The sequence below is a fragment of the Ornithorhynchus anatinus genome, unplaced genomic scaffold, assembly GCF_004115215.2.
Source record: "Ornithorhynchus anatinus isolate Pmale09 unplaced genomic scaffold, mOrnAna1.pri.v4 scaffold_93_arrow_ctg1, whole genome shotgun sequence".
Lineage (NCBI taxonomy): Eukaryota > Metazoa > Chordata > Mammalia > Monotremata > Ornithorhynchidae > Ornithorhynchus > Ornithorhynchus anatinus.
This window is the reverse complement of record NW_024396943.1, coordinates 2,073,914-2,097,702: the sequence shown is the minus strand read 5'-3', so window position 1 is coordinate 2,097,702 and position 23,789 is coordinate 2,073,914. Positions and strand designations below refer to the sequence as shown.

The window sequence follows — 23,789 nt, the reverse complement described above, 5'->3', positions numbered from 1 at the left end:
TCGGAGTCAGAGGTCATGGGTTCGACTCCCGGCTCTGCCACTTGTCAGCTGTGTGACTGTGGGCAAGTCACTTCACTTCTCTGTGCCTCAGTTACCTCATCTGTAAAATGGGGATTAACTGTGAGCCTCATGTGGGACAACCTGATTACCCTGTATCTACCCCAGCGCTTAGAACAGTGGCGTGCACATAGTAAGCGCTTAACAAATACCAATATTATTATTATTATTTATTAAATGCTTACTGTGTGCAGAGCATTGTACTAAGCGTTTGGGAAAGTACAATGTAACAATTAACAGTGACATTCTCTGCCCACAGTGAACTCACAGTCTGATGGAGGGAGACAAATCAATACAAATAAATAAAATTACAGATGTATACATAAGTGCTGTGAGGCTGGGATCGGGGAATTCTATTCTATTCAATAGTATTTATTGAGCGCTTACTATGTGCAGAGCACTGTACTAAGCGCTTGGAATGTACAGTTCGGCAACAGATAGAGACAATCCCTGCCCAGTGACGGGCTCACAGTCTAAACGGGGGAGACAGCAAAGCAAAACAGAACAAAGCAAAAACAAAACAGCATCATCAAGATAAATAGAAGTAAGGAGATATACACCTTATTAACAAAATAGGGTAATAAATAATATATACAAATGAGCACAGTGCTGAGGGGAGGGGAAGGAGAGGGGGAGCAGAGGGAAAGGGGGGCTCAGTCCGGGAAGGCCTCCTGGAGGAGGTGAGCTCTCAGGAGGGCTTTGAAGAGGGCAAGAGAGTCAGTTTGGATGTGAGGAGGGAGGGCATTCCAGGTCAGTGGTAGGACACGGGCCAGGGGTCGACGTCAGGACAGGGACTGTGAGGAGGTGAGTGGCAGAGGAGTGGAGTGTATGGGATGGGCTGTAGAAGGAGAGAAGGGAGGTGAGGTAGGAGGGAGCCAGGTGATGGAGAGCTTTGAAGCCAATAGTGAGGAGTTTTTGTTTTATGCGAAGGTTGATGGGCAACCACTGGAGGTTTTTGAGGAGGGGAGTGACATGCCCAGAGTGTTTCTGTAAAAAGATAATCCAGGCAGCGGAATGAAGAATAGGCTGGAGTGGGAAGAGACAGGAGGATGGGAGATCAGAGAGGAGGCTGATGCAATAAACCAGTCAGATATTATGAGAGCTTGTACCAGCAAGGTAGCAGTTTGGATGGAGAGAAAAGGGCGGATCTTAGCGATATTGTGAAGGTGAGACTGGCAGGTTTTGGTGATGGTTTGGATGTGTGGAGTGAATGAGAGAGCTTAGTCTAGGATGACACCAAGGTTGCGGGCCTGTGAGACAGGAAGGATGTTCGTGCCATCCACAGTGACAGTGAAGTCAGGGAGAGGGCAGGCTTTGGGAGGGAAGATAAGGAGCTGCATCTTGGACATGCTTAGTTTTAGGTGGTGGGCAGACTTTCAGGTGGAGATGTTCTGAAGGCAGGAGGAGATACGAGCCTGGAGGAAGGGGGAGAAAACAGGGGAGGAGATGTAGATTTGGGTGTCATCTGCGTAGAGAGGATAGTTGAAGCCATGGGAGTGAATGAGTTCACCAAGGGAGTGAGTATAGATGGGTTTATGAGACAGGAAGGAGGTGGTGCCGTCTACAGGTGGTACCTCTCCGCAGCTAAACCCCCTTTTTCCCCTTTTCCCTCTGCTCCTCCACCTCTCCCTTCCCATCCCCACAGCACTGTACTCGTCCGCTCAACTGTATATATTTTCATTACCCTATTTATTTTGTTAATGAATTGTACATCGCCTTGATTCTATTTAGTTGCCATTGTTTTTACGAGATGTTCTTCCCCTCGACTCTATTTATTGCCATTGTTCTTGTCTGTCCGTCTCCCCCGATTAGACTGTAAGCCCGTCAAACGGCAGGGACTGTCTCTATCTGTTGCCGACTTGTTCATCCCAAGCGCTTAGTACAGTGCTCTGCACATAGTAAGCGCTCAATAAATACTATTGAATGAATGAATGAATGAATACAGTGATGGGAAGGTCAGGGGGAGGACAAGGTTGGTGTGGGAAGATAAGGAACTCTGTTTTGGACATGTTAAGTTTGAGGCGATGGGAAGACATCCAAGTAGAGGTGTCTTGAAGACAGGAGGAGATGCAAGGCTGGAGAAAGGAAAGAGATCAGGGCTGGAGATATAGATTTGGGGATCATCTGCGTAGAGGTGGTAGTTGAAGCCATGGGAGTGAATAAGTTCTCCAAAGGAGTGGGTGTAAATGGAGAATAGAAGGGGGCCCAGAACTGAACCTTTAGGGACCCCCATAGTGGGCGGGAAGCAGAGGAGAAGCCCACAGAGGAGACTGAGAATGAATGGCCAGAGAAATGAGGAGAACCAGGAAAGGATAGAATAATAATAATAACAGTAATAATAATAATGTTGGTATTTGTTAAGTGCTAACTTTGTGCCAAGCACTGTTCTAAGCACTGGGGTAGGTACAAGGTAATCACATTGTCCCACATAGGGCTCACAGTCTTCATCCCCATTTGACAGATGAGGTAAGTGTGCAGACTGGGTTGTAGGAGAGATGTGGTGAGTGAAGCCAAGGTTCTAGTGCGTTTTCCTCTGCTGACCTTCTTGATGACCTTTGGCAAATTACTTACCTCTGGGCCTCCATTTCCTCATCTGTAAAATGGGGATAAGATCCTTGCTTTCCCTCTCTCTTAGACTGTGAGCCATGTGTGGGGCAAGGACTGTCTCATCTGATTATCTTGTATCTAGCCCAGCTCTTAGCACAGTGCCTGGCATGGAGTAAACATTTATTAAATACCATCAATAGTAGTGGGTGTGCTCCCTAAATTATGCTTACCTTATGATGCTTTTTCAGTTGTTGAAAGTGTGTTCCTCCTGCTTCTGACCTGTGTGAATGCCCTTCCACCTTCCTGGAACTCTCCCCCTTCCCTGTCAGAACTACTAGTTCACAGCTCTTCCCATCTTCAAAGCCCTCCTGAGATCCTGCCTGCTACAGGGGTCATTCCTTACTGAATTGGTCTTCTCCCTAGTCATATCCTTTCACCTATCTTCTCGGCACTTATGTGCTCAGAATCTCCCAAAGAACTTTTGTACCTGTTGCCTTAGGTACTCTGCAGTTTAAGCACTTACTCATCTTAATAGTCATCTTTCCAATCTCCTCTTCTTCCTAACTGTTTTTTTACTGTCTGTCTGCCATTAAGTTGTAAGGACTTAAAGGACATGTATTATGTCTTCTCCTATTTTGTCTCTCAAGCACTTAGTACACACAGTAGATGCTTGATAATAATAATAATTGTGGTATTTAAGTGCTTACTGTGTTCCAGGAACTGTACTTAGCACTGGGGTGTATACAAAACAAATCAGGTTAGGCACAGTCCCTGTCCCACCTGGGGCTCACAGTCTCAATTCTCATTTTACAGATGAGGTAACTGAAGCACAGAGAAGTAAAGTGACTTGCCCAAGGTCTCACAGCAGACAAGTGGTGGAGCCAGGAATTAGCACCCACTATCTTCTGACTGCCAGGCCCATGCTCTATCCACTACACCACTATTACTTGTTACTTCTTTTACAGGTTGTGGGGTGATCATGGACAAGAGGCTTTGGAATCTGCTCATGTGTGCCTGATAAATGCAACAGCAACAGGAACGGAGATTCTTAAAAACTTGATCTTGCCAGGTAATGTGTGTTGTGAGTTTTATATGTGGTTAGTTTTAGATTTCAAATTAGAAGTATATGGTTTTGACATCTCTTGTTTTGTCTCCAAGGTATTGGCTCATACACAATTATTGATGGAAATCAAGTCAGCGGAGAGGATGTTGGAAATAAGTAGGTTTCATTTTTTCCAAGCAATACATATTTAGAGACATGTTTGTTTCAGATTTAAATTTCACTGATATCCCAAATCTTGGCAGTTGTGAAAATGTCTAGTAAATGATAAACAATTAGATGTGTGTATAGATCTGAAGAAACTTGGAGTTTTAAAAATGGCTTTGCATGATGCTTTCAAGGTCAGTAGATTTCAGCCTTGGCTGAATTGCTAAGAAAATCTAAACTTCATTTCTGGGAGATAAGATTGGGGAATGGTAGGAAAGCTTTTACAAGCATCAATTGTTTCATAAGGGCCAAGTCAAAGGCCGCTAGAGCCCAGTCCACTTTAATATCCAACATATGTGGTGGATAATTTAGTTTTGAGGATCTGCTCCAGTAAAACAGCTCTCCCTCTGCCAAACAATCAACCTATCAATGCTTCAAAGCAATTCTTGTCTGAGCTCTTTCCCTACTAGCTATCCTTATTCACTATCCTTTCACTACAACCCAGCTCATTCACTTCACTCCTCTATAACCAACCTGCTGACTGTGTCTCAATCTCATCTCCTTTGCCATTGGTCCTTTGTTCATGCCCTCCCTCCTGCTTGGAACTCCTTCCCCCTTCACATCTGACAGACCACCACTCTCCTCATCTTCAAAGCCCTACTAAAATTATACCTCCTCCAGGAAGCTTGCACTGACTAACCTCTAATTTCCCCACCCTATTCTCCCTCTTTTCTGTGTCACACAAACACTTGTATCCATACATCTTAAACACTTTGGTACTCACCCCATCCCCAAAACACTTGTGTCCATTTCTTCATACTGTGTTGCTTCCCCTAGCTGTAATTTATTTCGTTTTCTGTCTCTCCCACTAGACTGCAAGCCCCTTACGGGCAGCCAATGTGTTTTCCAACTTTGTTGTATTGTTACCTCCCAAGTGCATAGTAGCCTGCTGTGCACACACTAAGTGTTCAGTAAATACCATTGATGGAATATGAAGGAAAAGTTTCAATTTGGAATGCAATTTCTTCCTTTAAGAACCAGCAGAAATCCACACTCTCGTCTGGAGTAAAGGAAGTCAATCAATCAGTGGTATTTATTGAAAGCTTACTGTGTGCAGAGCACTCTACTAAGCACTTGAGGGAGTACAATGCAATAGATAGACACAATCTGTGCTCACAAGGAGCTTAGGGACTAGGTTGGCAGGGAGACAGACATTAAAATAAGTTGTAGAAGAGTATATCCATAAATGCTGTGGGGCTAGGGTAGGGATGACTATCATAGTGATTTAAGGGGTACACACCCAGATGTATAGGTGATGCAGAAGTGAGGGCTTAGGGTATGCCTCTTGGAAGAGATGTAATTTTAGGAGGACTTTGAAAATTGGGAGAGGTGGTCTGTCAGATGTGCAGGGGAAGGGAACTCCAAGTCAAAGGGAGGACGTGGGCAAGGGGTTAGCAGTGAGAAGATCGAGGTTCAGTGAGGGACTTGGTGTTAGAAGAGCAAAGTGTTATGTGTTGGATCATAGTAGATCAGGGAGGAAAATAGGGGTAGAGCCAAATGAATGCTTTAAAGCCAACAGTAAGGAGTTTTTATTGATGCTGAGGTGGATGGACAACCATTGAAGGTTTTTGAGGAGAGGGAGATGTGGACTGAGTTCATTCAATCATATTTATTGAGCGCTTACTGTGAGCAGAGCACTGTACTTAGCTCTTGGAAAGTACGATTCAGCAACAACTAGAGAAAAATCCCTGCCCACAATAGTTGTTTTTTTTAAGAACAATGATTCAGGCAGGAAAACAAAGTAGGGACTGGAGAGGGGAGAGACAGGAGGCAGGGAGGTCAATGAAGAGGCCATTGCAGTAGTCAAGATGGGATGTAAGTGCTTGGATCAATGTGTTAGCAGTTTGGGTGGAGAGGAAGGGGTGAATTTTAGAGATGTTAAAGTATTGCTGACAGGATCTGGTGACAGACTGAATGTGCGGGTTAAATGAGAGGGATAATACCATGGTTACGGGCTTATGAGACGGAAAGGGTTGTTGTGCATGGTAATGGAAAAGTCTGGGGGAGGACAGGGTTTGGGTGGAAAGGTAAAAAGTTTGGTTTTAGACATGAATCACATAATTCTCTTTTACTGTTGCCCTTCTTCCCCTCTTACTAATGTCCCATTCCTCTTGTTTCCTTCTCTTATCTTCCTTTTCTTCTGTCCTCCTAGTTCTATATGTTTTGTTCCTTTTATCTGTTTGGGCCCTTTTTTTGTCTCACTGTCTATCTTTGCATTCCCATTTACCTATTTCTGTGGGTCTGTACATTTATTGGGTCAGCTTTCCTCTCTTTTTTTCTGTCACCTCTTTCCCTCTCTTTCCCTTTTTCTCTATCACCCTGCTTTCAACCCCATATCCTGTTTGGCAGAATACAGCCTCAGGGTGGTATTTTCCTCAAGAAAATGCTGAACTAATTAGCATGTCTTCTCTCGGTGGGGTCCAGTCCACTCCCATGGGTCAGTGGGATCCTGCAGGGCACATCTGAGGAGACCCGAGCACTCTTGCTGCTGCTTCAAAAGAGGCCGAGGCAGTCGGCTTACCATTATATGTAGTTTCGGGATAAGATTCCCATCCCTTCCTTGTGAAAGTTAAATTGTCAAGTACATATACTGTATTTTGTACCACAGTGAAACTTCTTGGGGTTAATTGTTTGTCTTTATCTGTCATCTTTAGTTTTTTTCTTCAAAGAAGCAGTATTGGCAAGGTAAGATATCAGTCTTTGATCAGTGTGATATCCAGTTATCTATTTTCTATTGTTTGAAACCCTTTGACTCTCTAGGACCTTTGGACTAGTTTGAAAGGAAGAAAATGGAATCACAGCACATTTATAAATTAATGAGGGCAAAGAGATTTGAAAATCAAAAAATTTCCATATTACCTCTTGGTAGGGTTTTGGAGATTTGTTTTTTAAAATACACTGTATGTTCCCTCAGTGGTGGCAGAGGTTTCTAAATTTTTATACTATGACTGGGTCAATTGCCAGTTTGAAATGTGGATTTAAAGAGAGATGATCCCAGCTCCATAATGACATATTAATAACTTCATAGGGGAAGGGTTGCCTCATAAGAATATCATTCAGTAGTGTTTGCTGAGCCCCAATAGAGTTGACTACTGTACTGAGAGCCTGGGCTAATACAATAAAGGTAAAACGCTTGGTCCAGGTCCCCAAGGAGCTTACAATATAATGGGGAAGCCAGAGAGAGAAATTGGTTACAATGAGTGGGAGCCAAAAGAAAGGTAAAGATGCAACTAGAGTAGCAAGAATAAGAAGAGATAGATTAAGGAATAACTGAATGAATAAATGTAGACCATGTAGATTGACATATACATGAGTCCTAAGGATACCTCTATGTACATGTGTACATAGAAAGTAGATTTTTAGATGACATCATTTTGGGTGGTGGACTTTAATCCCACCAGGAGGAGGTGGGATTGCAGGAGGGTTTTTGAAGCTGGGTAGAGTTGTGGTCTGGTGGATTTGGAGGAGGAGAGAGTCCAAGGCATGGAGAAGAGTGTGAGCCCGGGGTTGAATGTGGTGAGGCAAGAGTGAGGCCCATTGAGATGTAGAAAGTGTGAAGTGGGAGGAGCAGGTGATGAGAGTAGATCTGCTGGTGGACAGCTTTGAAGCCAGTGGTCCAGAGTTTCTGGTTGATGCAGAGAGAGATGGATAACTTGAAGTATGGAGAAGCACATGCCAAAGACAATTTAGAAAATTGATCCACATGGGATAGTGTAGTAGAGACTGAAATGGGGAGAAGGCAGAATCAGGGAGAACTGCCAGTGAGAAGTCTGTAGTCAGGAGATAATGAGCACCTGGGACCAGGGTGGTGGCCATTTGGGTGGGGAGGTGGGCGGGCAAGAAATATCGTGGAGGAAAAACTGGCAGGATTTAGCACAAGCCAAATATGAAAATTGAAAGATAGTGAGGAGTAGATTACACCAAGGTTCTGAGAACCTAGAATGGGGAGGATGGTAGGGGCCTCCACTGAGATGGGAAATGGAGGAGGAGGACTGAGTTTCTACAGGAGGCAAACTGCAAATAAGATGAATAAAGCAGGAAAATGGCATTTAAAATTATTAGCATTGTAACTGGATATTGTCTAACTCAGATGCTTTATATGTTTCAAAACAGAATCGGGCTCAGGCAGTCATGGAACTGTTGCAAGAGTTAAATAGTGATGTCTCCGGAAATTTTGTGGAAGAGGTACACACCCCTTTGAATAGCACCAGCTCCGAAGTCTACCAGTTATCCATTTCCAAAGCTGTCTAGATCACTCTAGGCATGCAGAGTTGAAACTTGGAAATTTGTGCAGTGGGGAATTGTTGGAGTTATAAATTCTAGGATTTTGCATTTTAATCCTGAGGGGGGTCATTTATATGAATTAACTATACTTTAGGTTATCTGCAATGCTGTGTTTTCCCTAGAATCATTTAAAACTCTTTTTCTAAATGTGAATATGAAATGAAATTTTTTCCCCTCTTTTGTTTAGAGCCCAGAAAAACTTCTGGACAACGATCCTGCATTTTTCTGTAGTTTTAACATTGTGGTTGCAACTCAGCTTTCAGAAAGGTAAATTTTCACAATACTGTGTGTCATAAACTGCCCTGTGAATGGCCACTAAGTCCTTGATGGTGACAGCCAGGGAAAGGGGAAGGATTTGTTCAAGGAAACCAGACAGACATTGCCCAGAGCCCCTTCCAAAAGCCACTGTTTGTCTTTTTACTGTCCCAGTCTACCCTTGGGCTACGTGGCTTCTTCCCATCTCTGAGTCTGTTGCCTTTTTTCAATAGTAGAGCATTTCACTGCCTGGAACCTTTTCTCCTGCTTGGAACGCCCTCACCCTTGACATCCGGCAGAGCCCTACTAAAAGCCTTTCTCTTCCAGAAAGTCTTCCTTGACTAATCTCTTATTTCCCTCCCTACTGTGTCACCTATGTTCTTGAGTCTTTACTCCCTTTGTACTTACTCTCCACCTCCACTCCTGCAGTACTTATGTACAGATCCTTGTACTCATTGCTTCCGCTACCTTCAATTCATTCTCATGTCCATCTCTCCCACTAGATTGGAAGCTCATTGAGGGCAAGGACCATGTCAATTTGCTCTTCCGAGCACTTAGTACAGTGGTCTTCACAGAGTAAGCGGTCAATATACACCATTGATTGATTGAGCGGACATTATTCTGGCCTTGTTTAGTGGAAGCAATTACAGCTTTCATTCGAGTCATGGATAGGTCTCCTGTAATGTGTGTTTTCACTATGTGTTTTGGGTACAGTGCCAACCCTTCCCCTCCTCTCAGCACTGTGCTCGTCCGCTCAATTGTATATATTTTTATTACCCTATTTATTTTGTTAATGAGATGTACATCACCTTAATTCTATTTATTGCTATTGTTTTAATAATAATAATAATAATGTTGGTATTTGTTAAGCGCTTACTATGTGCAGAGCACTGTTCTAAGCGCTGGGGGAGACACGGGGGAATCAGGTTGTCCCACATGGGGCTCACAATATTAATCCCCATTTTACAGATGAGGTAACTGAGGCCCAGAGAAGTTAAGTGACTTGCCCACAGTCACACAGCTGACAAGTGGCAGAGCTGGGATTCGAACTCATGACCTCTGACTCCAAAGCCCATGCTCTTTCCACTGAGCCACGCTGCTTCTCTTTAATGAGATGTACATCCCCTTGATTCTATTTATTGCTATTGTTTTTGTCTGTCTCCCCCGATTAGACTGTAAGCCCGCCAATGGGCAGGGACTGTCTCTATCTGTTGCTGATTTGTACATTCCAAGCGCCTAGTACACTGCTCTGCACATAGCGCTCAAATACTATTGAATGAATCAGGCAGTTGGAGGATAGTCTTCTCATGGGGTATATATGTTTGGATAGGACATATGTTGTCAGGAGAAACAGTTGTGTACCTGGGCAAGTTGCTGGTCAAGGCGGTACATGCGGTAACATGAGTTTTCCTTATCATGGGGTTTGTCAGGAGAACTGCATTCTAAGAGAACTCAGTGGACTTTGAAAATCAATCAATGGTATTCATTTAGTACCTTCTATGCCCAGACCACTCTGTTGAGTGCTTGGGAGAGTTCGGTAGAGGAAAAAGGCAGTCCCTGCCCTCAAGGTGGTTATACTGTAAATGGGGGCAGATGGACCCAAAATTATTTACAGTCAGGAGGAAAAAGAGAATGGAAGGTTAGAGATAGCTGAATGAATAACTTAAACATTATAGCGTGCATTATTTGTTGGGTTTTCAGTGTTGGCGTATTTTGTTTTCTTTTACAGTACATTACTGCATTTAGCTGAAATTCTGTGGAATGCCTGCATCCCCTTTTTAGTCTGTAGGACGTATGGACTAATTGGATATATGAGGATTGTTATAAAAGAACATCCAGGTAAAAAACAAAATCAACTCCTCTAGTTTCATTTTCTGATGTTTAGGAATTTACCAGAATTTAGGTCTTTTAACCATATTATCAACATTAAACCCTGAGGAAGCAGCATAGCCTGGAGGAGGGAGCTTGGGACTGGGAGTCAGGAGACTCAGGTTCTAGTCCCATCTGTATCATTAGCCTGCTGTGTGACCTTGGACAAGTTACTGAACCTCTCTAGGCTTCAGTTTCCTCCTCTATAAAATAGTGATAAGACCGTATATAAGCCCCTTGTGAGACAGGGACTGTGTCTGATAACCTTGTATTCCCGTATCCCCATGCCTAGTGCATAGTAAGCATTTAATAATTGCCATCATTTTGGGTCATCACAGAGTTTTTGACACAAATCTTTGGGGTTTATAGGGTTTGGTTAAACTTAACCACTGCTCCCTAGGAATGTAAGCATTTACTTACAGTAACCTGGAAGATGCTTTGGTCCCAGAAAAATATTTTGATTAAAAATTAAAATTTTGTTGTTGCTTCTCTTGTTAAACTGCAGTTTGTTTTTAAACTTTGTTTAGTCACAGCTTATGGGCATGCACATATTCTTAATGATAAGAGAAGATGATTTAGTTTCTCATGATCATACTTATTTCAGGCTGTATGTGGGGGGAATAAAGGACTATCCTCTTAAGAAGCCAACCACTCTGGTGTAGTGGTGCATACAGGTTTTTCCTCCCTTGTTTTGTATGTTTAAATACTGTATTGATTTGACAGTAATAGAATCCCATCCAGACAACGCGTTAGAAGACCTAAGGCTGGATAAGCCATTTCCCGAGCTAAGAGAACATATTCAGTCTTATGACTTGGACTCTATGGATAGAAAGGTTGGTGTTATTATTCTATTTTGCTCTCTTAAGAGAAACTAAAACTAATCATTTTTTAAAAGGATTTTGGGATGGATTGCTAAATCTTCCTGGAAGGCGGCTTGCTGTGAGAGACTGTGGTTTGCATCAGTTGAGTACATTGAAGTTTGCCAGAGGGGCAATAGAGTACACCTGGGATTTTGTAGTAGCAGAACTCTTGTTTAGTTTGAAGGTGATGCTGCTGTCGGTCGTGGGTTCTAATCCTGGCTCCTCCACTTGTCTACTTTATAACCCTGAGCAAGTCTGTGAGCCCCATGTGGGACAGGGACTGTCCAACCCGATTTGCTTGTTTCCACATCAGCACTTAGTCCAGTGCCCGGCACATAGTAAGCACTGAACAAATACCATAATTATTATTATTAGTGTGAGTGTGTGTGTTTGTGAGAGAGAGAGAGAGAATATGAAGAGAATATCACTTGCACACTGGGCCCAGGTAAATACAGTCAGGCCCCTTTTCTAACTCTTTGCCATGTGGGTGAGCATGGCTCAGACACCAGTGGTTAAGGGGAAATTTCAGTGTGTCCTGACACCAGCGGGACCTTGCCCGAGTTGTGTTTGCAGTAATGTTGATGGTTTGCTCTGAGCCTTCCAGACTCTTTCCTGGGCCCAGTGAAACGCATTGTGACACTGAGAGCCTTAGTGAGGGATGGGTTGGGGAGGTGAGGGATAGGACACAGAACATAGTTTCCCAGTTTCCATGTTTCGAATCTATCCTTCAAGGTCTTGTGAATTTTGCAGTTATATCACCTAGTAACTAAATACTTGATAAGTACTGTAATTATTATACTATGAACTTTCATGTTCTCTCTTGGGAAGTCATGTGAATTCAAATGATGATCACCAGGGGCTATAGGAGGAATGGGAAAGGTGCTGTTGGAGCACTAGACTGGGGGGCCAAGATGTGTCTGGAATTGAGAGAGTTCTAGTGTTTTCCTCACTGATTCACACGTGCCCTCTGGACGGTCATTCTGCCATTCCACTTCAATTGGCCCTTTTGGAAAATAGGGATAAAAATGCCTAGCAGTACCTACTTTACACACAAACTATGGTCTCTTAAAAATACCTGTGAAGCTCTTTGAACTCAGAAAAATGCACATGAAAGCTAGCATTATTTTGGAGGTTTGGGGTAGGATGCAAATGAACCAGGGAAAAATGACTTGTTTGTTTTTACTGGACTTTTCTTTATGACTTGTTTATTACATTGCTTTTAGGACCATAGTCACACTCCTTGGATTGTGATCTTAGCTAAGTATCTTGACCAGTGGACCAGAGAGGTATGTCCTTTTGTACTTGTGATTGTAATATTTTTCCACTCACTGGAAAGCATTTTATAAAGTTCTATGGGATTTTCCTCTCTCTTTTTTTTAAGGGGTTTTGCTTTTGGTGTTTTCATCCAATGGTCCCTTTTAAGAGATGGATTTTGGTTTTTGAGAAGCATTGTGGCCCTGTGAAAACAATCGAGGTCTGGTAGTCAGAGGACCTGGGTTCTAATCCCCTTTGGCACCCACCTGCTCAGTGACCTTGTGCAACTCACTTCACTTTTCTGGTTTCTTTGACTGTAAAATGGGGATTTAAATTCCTTTTCTCTGACCTCTTTAAAGTTGTGAGCAACCTTTGGGGCAGGGACTGTGTTGAACCGGACTACCTTATATTTCCCCCAGAGCTTAGTACAGTGCTTAACAAATATCATTACTGTAATCATTATTAGTCATTATTATTAGTCATTATTCATCATTAATCATTATTAGAGAAGCAGCGTGGCTTAGTGGAAAGAGCACAGGCTTGGAAGTCAGAGGTTGTGAGTTCTAATCCCAGCTCTGCCACTTAGCTGTGCGATTTTGGGCAAGTCACTTGACTTCTCTGTGCCTCAGTTACCTCATCTGTAAAGTGGGGATTAAGACTGTGAGCCCCACGTGGGACAACCTGATTACCTTGTATTTACCCCAGGGCTTAGAACAGTGCTTGGCACATAGTAAGCACTTAACAAATATCATTATTATGATTATTATTAGCCCCCAAAAAGTACTAGTAGAAGAGATGATGAGCCTGCATGAATGTAAATTCTGAGGACTAATGGTGGGGAAACATGTGGGAGTAGATGACAGAAGACTTGACCTGCTTATATTAAAAATGATCCTTTCAGTTTCATCCCATGATTTCTTGGTTATTGAAAAACAGTGGCCCATGTTTACCATGAAGCCACTTACATGAGCTGTAGAATTTGGGAAGATTTGTGTTCTGATTTCTGAGGTATTTTGAGTTTGTATAATTTTGTGTTTGGTTTTTCTTTCAAACAATGCATGTAGAAGAATGGCCAGATGCCTAAAACCTACAAAGAAAAAGAAGCCTTCAGAGATTTGATCAGACAAGGTAATAATGTACACGGGATATGTAGACCCAGATGGTGCTAATTGGAAAGAGCTGTGCTTAAGCCCCTTCTTGTTGTGCCTGGGCTGTGGCTTGAAGCAAAGAAAAACAGTTGCCTAAAAGTTTGGAGCTTTTAATGACCTTACCCAATGGGAAGAAGTATGATTTTCCACAAATCATCTTTTGTACAAATTTGACTGTAAATAGTTCCAGTGTCATGACCCCATAGAGCATTTAGTTATCTCCATTTAGGGGACCCAGAAAAATCCTCAAACATCAACTTAGAAGTATGCAAGATGGGAGGAAAAGAGAAAAGGTGACTAGGAAATAATCCTCTCCTTATGTACCAAACAGGGATTCTAAGAAATGAAAATGGAATTCCAGAAGATGAAGAAAACTTTGAAGAAGCTATCAAAAATGTGAACACAGCATTGGGTGCGACTAAGGTAATAAAAATGGAGCAGAAGTGATTATATTTTATAGTCAGTCAGTGGTATTTATTGAGCACTTACTGTATGCAGACCACTGGACTAAACCGTCAGTGGGCAGGGACTGTGTCTGTTGCCGATTTGTACATTCCAAGCGCTTAGTACAGTGCTCTGCACATAGTAAGCACTCAATAAATACTACTGAATGAATGAGAGTACATTCCAGCCGAGTTGGCAGACCTGTTGCTTGCCCACGAGGAGCTTACCAAGGAAAACTGAATTTTCAAGGCTCTTCGTTGCTGTTAGGTATTTGGAGTCTTCAGACTGGACCCCAGTTCTAAGGAGGCTCATTATAGGCTGGTCATCGGCAAATGCTGCTCTGGCTAGAACCCTGGTTTTTTAAGTAGTCAGAAATTGGTTGAGGGCTGTGTGGATTTCCTGTGGTGGGGACCCAAGGCTGAAAAAGTTTAGCTTTCCAAGCCACAGTGACTTGATTGTCACATGCCATGATCTTCGAGCCCATATATTAGGGCTTCTAGCCCCTCCCACCATTGAGTTGGGTCCCAGTGGAGTTGCTTAGTCAATGTGAAGTCACAGATGTTAGACTAAATTCCAATTTTCAATCGCCATTTACCCCAAACCATTACTCGTGTTTGTGTTTTAAAATGACACTTCTCTTGCTGTTCTGTCTGATAATGTGTGGCTGACCTGCAGTCCTGGTGGTCCATACAATGGTCTGCACAGGCTGGGTGCCTCCCTCCCTCCCCGCCAACAGCCTGATCAGGCCAGCACAGAGACAAATTCAATAAGGTCCAACAGCCTGATCAGGCCAGCACAAAGACAAATTCGATAAGGTTTTAAATACCAAATTTAGGTCTTGGGTTTTTTATTGTGCTTTTCATTTATTTGTATTTATGTATTTATTTATTGGAAAAGCTCAGAGACACTGCCTCTCTACCTTGGATTGAAACTTGATGCTAGATTCTGCCTGCAAAGGTGCTTTGGATTTGGTGGTGTCCTTGATATGTGTTCCTAGATCCTGGTCCAGCCTCACTCTTTGTAGAGAAGCAGTGTGTCCTAGTGGAAAGAGTATGGGCTTGGGCGCCAGAGGTCCTGGGTTATAATCCCCCTCTGCCAATTGCTTACTGTGTGGCTCTGGGTGACTGTTCTGTGAAGTTCAGTTTCCTCATCCATAGAATGGGGATTGATGATCTGTTCCCTCTTCCCCATGGACCATGAGCCCCATGTGGGATAGGGACTGTGTCTGATCTGCTTATTCTGTATCTACTTCGGGGCTTAGTTCAGTGCTTGGCATATAGTAAGAACTTAACCAATACCACAATAATAATAATAATTGTCATTATTATTATTAGCAGCAGCACACTGCCAGGATAACTGGATCAAATTATATTTTCCGGTCTAGACAGCCAGTGACAATCTTGGCTCGTGAACAGGACTCTCCTGAAGTAAAACTAATCCATGAATTCAGCTCCCTTCAGGTTGCAGTAGCCCTGAATGTAATGTGTTTCCTGCTAGGTTGTGTTTGAGAGTCCTGGACCTAGACACCAATATGCATTTATAATTGGGGTCACTGAGGTGGAGAAGCTTGTCAAAGGCCAAAAAATTGATCTTGCATGAACCTCCTATTTCATCTCAGCTCCTCAAGGTTCACTAGCAAAAATTAGATGACATATGATTTAACCTTAGGCACACCACTAATGATCGATGTTTAGCTACTGCAGGCCAGTTGGTGCTGGGGAAGGTGGGGAAGTAGAATTACTTTCTCCTTTTTTGGGCCCCTCCCCATCCCTCACCCCCACCTCTGAATAAAAGGATAAAAGAGATTAGGATTGTACAAAGTATTATACTTGCAAGACTGCATCTTTGTGGAAATAATTCAGGACATTCAACATAGAAGAATTCTTGCATGTGAAATTGAAATGAATTCTCCCTTATTTTACAGATTCCAAGCAGTATTGAAGACATATTTAATGATGATCATTGCTTAAATATTACAAAGCAGGTAATAAAAATTGCAAAATCTTCCTGACCTTGTTATGTTGAAGTCATTGTTGCCCAAAATCATGTGTTTCAGAATAGAATGTCAATTTTAATGGTGTGGGGTTTTGTTTTTTTTTGTCATTTTTGCCTATAGACTCCATCCTTTTGGATTTTAGCTCGAGCTGTGAAGGAATTTGTGACTAAAGAAGGTCAAGGAACTTTACCTGTTCGAGGCACAATTCCTGATATGACCTCTGATTCTGACAAATTTATCAAATTGCAAAATGTGTAAGTAACTGTTCTGGAGCTGTGTGGGGCCATGGGAACTGTTAACTTCTCCTAGAATATTTCCCCCTTTTCAAGGCAGGGGACAATAATAACAAGAATAACCTGCCCTTTCTTCCCTCAGTGTCTGAGCAGAATGTAGGATGTGTTCTCCATTTCTAGGAAGAAAGACTCAGCAGTAGTTTGAGAAAAGACAGTACAGGTTGTCAAGCATTAATGAATAAAGCAGATTCAGTGACAATAGACAGGAAAGGAGTTGTTTGAAACTTCACATGTATGTCCATATACTATTTTCTTAGCTATTGGGGTGAGATTCCTCTTGAGAGTTGTTTCACTTTGAGGGAGCCACAGATGAGAACTTCCTGCATCCTACATGTGAATGTTATCTTAGGGCAGGTAACTCTTTAGATTTTGTAGCACCAAATCCAAATCATGTTTTGTTTGTATTTTGGTGAGGGTGCATATAGACTAAAAATATCTAAGCTTTAGGATTCATTTTCTCTTTGTGGAGCCTTTCCTAATAATTTCTCTTCAAATTCACGAGCCCGATCACTTTACCAGCAGCAGTGGATCGTTCCACAACATTGATGCAGAGTGCTGAATCAATCAATCATTTATTCCATCAGTGATGATAATAGTGATACTATTATTATTATTATGGTATTTCTTAAGTGCTTACTATGTGCCAGGCACTATTCCAAGCATTGGGGTAGATACAAGTTAATCAGGTTGAACACAGCCCCATCCCACACTGAACTCACACTCTTCATTCCCATTTTTTACAGATGAGGGAACTGTGGCCCAGAGAAATTAAGTGACTTGCCCAAGGTCACACAGACGTGTGGCAGAGCTGGAATTAGAATCCGGGTCCTTCTGACTCCCAGTCCTGTGCTGTACCCACTAAGCCATTTTGCTGCTTTATTGAGTGCTTATGTGTGCAGAGCACTGTGCTAGGTGCATGTGAGAGAGCAGGAGAAACAACATACACACATTCCCAGCCCCTTAGGAGCTCACGCTGTAATTGGGGGAGGCAGATAAAACTGCAAGCAGCCCTTTCATGCCGCTTTTGGCCTCTGGGCTGTTCAGTGACTGAACCGTTCAAGAGCAGCATGTACCTTCTCTTCTTAAAGACTTTTGTGCTGAGGGAGATTTCATATCCTCTCTCGCTTGTCTGGGGTCAGGGTTCTACCAAGCTGGCAGATTGGACATTCATTCATTCAGTAGTATTTATTAAGTGCTTATTATGTGACATTCTGCTGTAAGTCCATCCAAGTTCTTTCCTGCTTTCGTTTAAAGTTCATTCTGGGTATGCGGAGAACAGCTCACTAGTCTCTGTCTCATGACAACCTTTATTGGATTTGAAGATAGCTCACCCTCGACCTTCTCTTTCCCAGGCTCAACAACCTCAATTCCTCTGTGAATTGAGAATTGAGAGAAGCAGCGTGGCTCAGTGGAAAGAGCATGGGCTTTGGAGTCAGGGCTCATGAGTTCGAATCCCAGCTCTGCCACTTGTCGGCTGTGTGACTGTGGGCAAGTCACTTAACCTCTCTGTGCCTCAGTTCCCTCATCTGTAAAATGGGGATTAAGACTGTGAGCCCCGCGTGGGACAACCTGATTCCCCTGTGTCTACCCCAGTGCTTAGAACAGTGCTCGGCACATAGTAAGCGCTTAACAAATACCAACATTATTATTATTATTATCTGTGATTCCCTCATGGGACCTCTTGCCACTACCTCAGTTATTTTCGTACTCTTTCCTGGGTCCTCAATGTTCTCCGTAGCCCTTTTGATGCAGCGTGGCTTAGTGGAAAGAGCACAGGCTTGGGAGTCAGAGGTTGTGGGTTCTAATCCCGGCTCTGCCACTTAGCTGGGTGACTTTGGGCAAGTCACTTGACTTCTCTGTGCCTCAGTTACCTCATCTGTAAAATGGGGATTAAGACTGTGAGCCCCACGTGGGACAACCTGATTACCTTGTATTTACCCCAGGGCTTAGAACAATGCTTGGCTTGGAAGTTCAGTGACTTAAACCAGAAGCACTTTTCATTCATCCCTGCATTTGGTGCTCAGCAGAGGCACAAACTTTTCATATTGAGTGTGGGAGTGAAAAGAGGGCAGTGCTTGAAATGTACAATTCAGCAACAGATAGAGACAATCCCTGCTCAACAACGGGTTCACAGTCTAAGAGGGGGAGACAAAACAAGTAGGCATCAATACCATCAACATAGATAAATAGAATCATAGATAGAGAAGCAGCGTGGCTCAGTGGAAAGAGTCCGGGCTTGGGAATCAGAGGTCATGGGTTCTAATCCAGGCTTTGCCACTTGTCAGCTGTGTGACTTTGGGCAGGTCACTTAACTTCACTGGTCCTCAGTTACCTCATCTGTAAAATGGGGATGAAGACTGTGAGCCCCATGAGCGACAACCTGATCACCTTGTATCTCCCCAGCGCTTAGAACAGTGCTTTGCACATAGTAAGCATTTAACAAATACCAACATTATTATTATTATCTTAGGGATGGGGGTTGGGGAGGAAGAGGCTTCAAAGAGCTAATAAGTCAACCCCCATTTTGGGCCTTTTCAGCCCCAGCTGGAAATGGTGATAACGGGATTACCTAAGTCCTTACTCGGTGTTAAACACTGGGGTACATGCAAAATAATCAGATTGGACACTGTCCCTTTCCTACATGGGCTTGCAGACTGAAAGAGAGGGAGAATGGATATTTTATCCCCTTTTGAAGGCGAGGGGACTGAGGCCCAGAGAAGTGAAGTGGCTGCCCAAGACCACACAGCAGGTGTTGGAGCCATAATTAGAACTCAGATCTTCTGATGCCCAAAGCCCGTGGTCTTTCCACTAGGCCACCTCTCTGGTGTTATTGGAGACTTGGGATGAGCAGGTCTGGGACTCCAGCTCACCCAGCTGTGGGGGTCATCATCCCTGGGGGCCCTGTGGAGTGGGCATCTCTCATGCTCAGCATGAAGCAAGTGCTCAGGAATTCTTTCCCAGTGCCTAGGACAGTGCTTTGCACACAGTAAGCGCTTAATGAATACTATTTTTACTACTTGTAATACACAGAGTTGCTTCAGACTCAGAGGAGCCTCTTGTTACGGAAAACTCAAGTTTCAGTACCCCCACCCCGTCCGATGCCATGTGCCTTCTCAAACTGTTTCTTCCAACGTCACATCGTGTTGCCATCGTGGCAGATGCATGTTATCGGATGAACGTTCCCTAATTCCTCTCAGCATCCGAGCCAAAATGTGCAATGCAACCACACGTGCTGGGAGAACTAACTGTGGATTCCACTTTGGTATAGGTTCAGGGGCTCTGTATGGCTACGAGCAGATAGGTGAGTCAAATACAATTTTGATTATGAAAGATAATTTGACATTTAAGAAGGTTTCACGGGCAAAGATAATGATTTAAAGAGAGACCTTCTTGTGAGAGTAGTGGTAATTCTTTAAATGCACTTCCTCCCCCAGCCTCACCAAACCTGACTCACTTCTCCCTGCAGAGAGTGGGGCGAAACAGGAAGGGAAGTCCACTGGGATTGGGCCATCAGTGTTGAAGGCTTCTGATCAAAGAACTACCTCTGGTGTTCATTGGGGTGGAAGAGGCCAGTAGGAATCCTGAAAATGTGCTGGCCAGTGTGGGCAGCGAAGACTGTGGTGGCTACCAAGGCAACCACCTGCTGGGCCATGGCGCTAATAGCACAGCACTGTACTGCGGTCACTTTGGCTGCCCACGAGGCCTGTATGTCAAAACCGTGGTATGCACATTGCCGGGTGCTACCGTCCTGCCCGCCCATTCCGTGCACCAGCAGGAACATGCTGGGCAGGGACAAGCGAGGGCGAGTGCATGGCGCAGATCATCGGTGCCATCGTTGGTTCTTCTGCACAAGTGACAAAGTCAAAGATTTGACCGATGTGGGGGATGGGCGAAGCGAGGACCTTCAGGCTCTTGTATGTCCTACATTCAATCCTGGATCACGTTGCTTTTTTTTTTTTTTCTAGTGGCATTATGTTGTTGAATCATTCAACTAGTAGTTGTCACCCTGGTCTCTTTCTGCCCTATTTGCCCGTCTTTCCCCAATCTGTATTGATGCTATTGTTTTTGCCCATTGGGGCCTTCCGTGAACTTGTCCCTATTGAATTTCTTTGTGCATTTTTCCCAGGCAGCTTACGTCACATTACAGTTTATTCCTCCCTTCCTAAATGTCAGCAGCTGAGGGTGATGGGCGTTCAGGTTCTCAAAACCTGTGTCGGGGCCAGCAGTAAAGCTAGCCAAGAGTCAACAGCCCCAGGACCCAAGACCGTGACTCCCAAACCTGCAGGCAGGGTCACCCTGGGGTTTCAGTCAGAGCAGGGGCACATCCTGTGCTTTTCTCTTCTCCCACCTTGGGCTTCCTGGGAACTGCCGAGGGCCGGGAGGAAGGTGGTGCCTTTTCTGCTTGGCACATAGTAAGCACTTAACAAATACCATCATTATTATTATTATTGTCGGGCTGGATGAGGACGCAGCCTAGGCACAGGTCCGTCACTTGAGGCTCAGAGCAGGGGCTTCGGCCTGGTCGGGCTCTCCTCGGTCAAATGCCACTTGAGTCTGCCCCTCTTCCTGCCTCCTGGGCCCGAACCACCCGCCACTCCTTTTTGAGTCTGAGCCCTCAGCAGTTGTGCTCCCACCTACCAGCCGTAAATTAGTTCAGGCACTGTTTTCCTGGCCTGTAGTCGAATCTCTTGCACACCTGCTTGGTGCAGTGCTCTGTACTAAGTGTTTGGGAAGTATGAAGTGACATATTCCCTGTCCACAAGGAACTCACACTCTCATGGGGCGAAGGTCCAAAACCCTTTCTGTTGGTTTTGCCTTCTTTCCAGGGCCTGTCCACTCCAATCCAACAAGGAAGTCTGGTCAGCTATGTTGCTTGTTTTCCTTGGAGTCTGGGCTCTTCAAGGCAGTTGCAAATTGGTTGTTTGACAGTTTTGGGTATCTGTTCAGCTATTGGTAGGTTTGCGTTTGCCAGTCTTTGTTTTTTTGCCTTTGGTTCAGGTGGGAACCACGGTCTTCAGTGAGCTCTCCAAAACAGGAGCAACTCGACAAGTAGTATCTGCCAATTGCTTAAGAGTCTGAGGGTGAAATGTAATTAAGCAAACGCTGCTCACTAGGCACCATTTTCCCACCCTTCTAGTGTGCCCTTCAACCTGTCATCTGCAAGTGTGTGGTCAACTGTTGACATGATTATTTTTGGGAAGGATCAAGTGAGATGGATTCAGAGCACCTTGGTGTGTTTTCAGTTTCTGAGGGTTGGTTTCTGAGGCTGCCCAGCTCACTCTTCTGGACACCTTTGCCTCTTAGGCCTTCTGCCCATTGGGTACATCCTAGCAATGCCTTAAGTCTGATCAAATGGCTTTCCTAAAGTTAGTTTCCTTTGTCTTGCTGACTTCACCTCTCCATTTCTGTAGTATCTTGACTGTCGCCATTATGTGATCTGTTCCTCTAGAGTTTCCATCCACTGTTAGATTCTTGGATGTCAGTCACTGCACTCTATTGAGTGCCTTTTCTGTACAGAGGACTGTACTAAGTGTTTGGGAGAATACAATGCAACAGAGTTGGTTGACATCCCCACCTTCAAGGAGCTGACCATCTGGCGGGGTAGATGGACACTCAATGATTTCTACCTGTCGGTCCCATTTAGAAGAGTTGATATCTGATTCCCCTGCTTTCTGTGCTAATCAATCCTATTTGAGTGTTTACCGTGTGCAGAATACTGTATTAAGTGCTTTGGAGAGTAGAATATAACAGAGTTGGCAGTTATGTTCCCTGCCCACAAGGAGCTTACAGTCTAGAGGGGGAGACAGACATTACATTTTGGATATATGCATAAATGCTTTGGGGCTGAAGGTGGGGTGAATAAAGGCTACAAATTCAAGTGCAAGGGCAAAGCAGAAGGGATAGGAAGTAGAGGAAATGAGGACTTGGTTGGGGAAGGACGCTTGGAGGAGATGTACCTTCAATAAGGCTTTGAAGGAGGGGAGAGTTGACACGCTGTTGGATATGAGAGGGGTGGGAGTTGAAGGACTGAAATGCTGTCCTCAATGCAATCTGTGGCCCACAAATTGTTTTTCCAGGTCTCCCTCGCCACAAACCCTGGCCTGAAACTGCTTTGGTGAGTTGACCAAAGAAGTCTTTGTCCACCTTCTCTCAGTTTGCAGGTTATTAAGGCTCCTCCACTGGTATCACCCTAATTCTTTACAGTTTTCCCTTTCACCGGTCTCTGGCTTCTGTTTCCTGGACCTCTGAGCATGCAAGGCAGCAATATACCCCTCCCCATGACACCGCCTCCTCTCCCCCCACAATTTCCCTGCTTAATTTACCTGACCCAATTTTTTCCCTTGAAGCCAAGCACCCCCCAATTATGAGCGGTTCCTCGCCATGTCCACTGTTTTAATTTCACCTCAGCTGTAGTCTTCGGCTGATTCCTTTGTTGTCTACTACTTTCTCCATTGGATTTTCTCACACCTTTTACATAATGCTTGTGCGCCGACATTTCGGAATAGCCTAGGATTGTCCGTTCTGTTTTTCATTGTCCTGTCTGTCCATGCAGAACTTTCCCAAGTCCATCCTAGGGTCTCAGCTTCCCCCTGTCCCCACCCTCCTCTGCCATTTCGGTTTGGGCTTAATTGGAATCCATCCCTGCCAAACCTAGGCCAGAGTTCTCATCCCTGGCCTTGTCATCCTGCATTTTACCATCTTCTATCTCTCCCTACCCCCCCCCACCAACTCTGTGAGATGGTTTCTGTCCCAGTTTAGGAGTCCTCTTCATGAAGGTCATGGGGCTGTAAAGGAGTCCAAAATATTCTCCTTGGTACCAGTTGTGCAATTAGGCCTGGATTTCCAAGATGTCTGCCCTGCAGGGGCTCTTTCTCTCACTTGGGAAGATGGGCAAACCAGCTACCTGAAATCTGGCCTCTCTCACCTTAGCTCCCAAAGCTCTCAAGTCATTCCTGTTTACTGGACTCCCAAGTGCTTATTACTTCAGTGCTTGGTACCCAGCAGCAATACATAGAGCTATCTACATTCTATAGGGGCCTATGTAGAATATAACTACTAGCATAAGGATGATAATCTATATAGGTATATGTAGACTATAGCTAGCTCTCTATGTAGTGGTCTGTCATGCACCAATTGCACTAACCTTGAAATTCACCTGTGGGAGCATGAGTGACTAAAAAGGCCAATGCGGGACTTTTGCGTGTGCTGTCATGTTTGATGTTTGCAGCTCCTGATGCTATCTTGGCTTTCGTTGCCTTTTCTCTCAGTCCTTAAAGCTTTGGCTTAAAAAATGCCAGTCTTGGACAGACAGTGTGTGAGTCAGGCTGGACTGTGTGCAGCAATTGACTTCCAGTGTTCAGCTGACCCACAGCGATGCCTGCGGCCTTATTTTACCATCTCCATAAAATGTTTCCTCTGCTCTCCTTTAATTACAGTGTTTAAATACCATGCTCTGTTTCCCCATCTCAGCTCAGCATGCAGCAGCTGCTGGGTACCCTAGTGCATCCATTCCCC

The 23,789-nt window shown here is 44.1% G+C and overlaps 1 protein-coding gene across 2 annotated transcripts in view; it reads left to right on the top strand.

Moving 5' to 3' along the window:
* The window catches only part of NAE1 (NEDD8 activating enzyme E1 subunit 1), a 44,113-nt gene that overhangs the window by 5,925 nt on the left and 14,399 nt on the right, over window positions 1-23,789 (top strand). The window contains exons 2-14 of one of the 2 annotated variants that reach the window (XM_029057393.2): window positions 3,570-3,673; window positions 3,763-3,823; window positions 6,526-6,556; window positions 7,985-8,056; window positions 8,343-8,422; window positions 10,140-10,249; window positions 11,003-11,112; window positions 12,363-12,425; window positions 13,458-13,521; window positions 13,873-13,964; window positions 15,910-15,969; window positions 16,102-16,235; window positions 19,543-19,575. In XM_029057393.2, the coding sequence (XP_028913226.1) occupies window positions 3,570-3,673; window positions 3,763-3,823; window positions 6,526-6,556; window positions 7,985-8,056; window positions 8,343-8,422; window positions 10,140-10,249; window positions 11,003-11,112; window positions 12,363-12,425; window positions 13,458-13,521; window positions 13,873-13,964; window positions 15,910-15,969; window positions 16,102-16,235; window positions 19,543-19,575 (1,014 nt within the window). The remainder of the gene's footprint in view (window positions 1-3,569; window positions 3,674-3,762; window positions 3,824-6,525; window positions 6,557-7,984; window positions 8,057-8,342; window positions 8,423-10,139; window positions 10,250-11,002; window positions 11,113-12,362; window positions 12,426-13,457; window positions 13,522-13,872; window positions 13,965-15,909; window positions 15,970-16,101; window positions 16,236-19,542; window positions 19,576-23,789) is intronic. The other variant, XM_029057395.2, reaches the window with a different exon arrangement.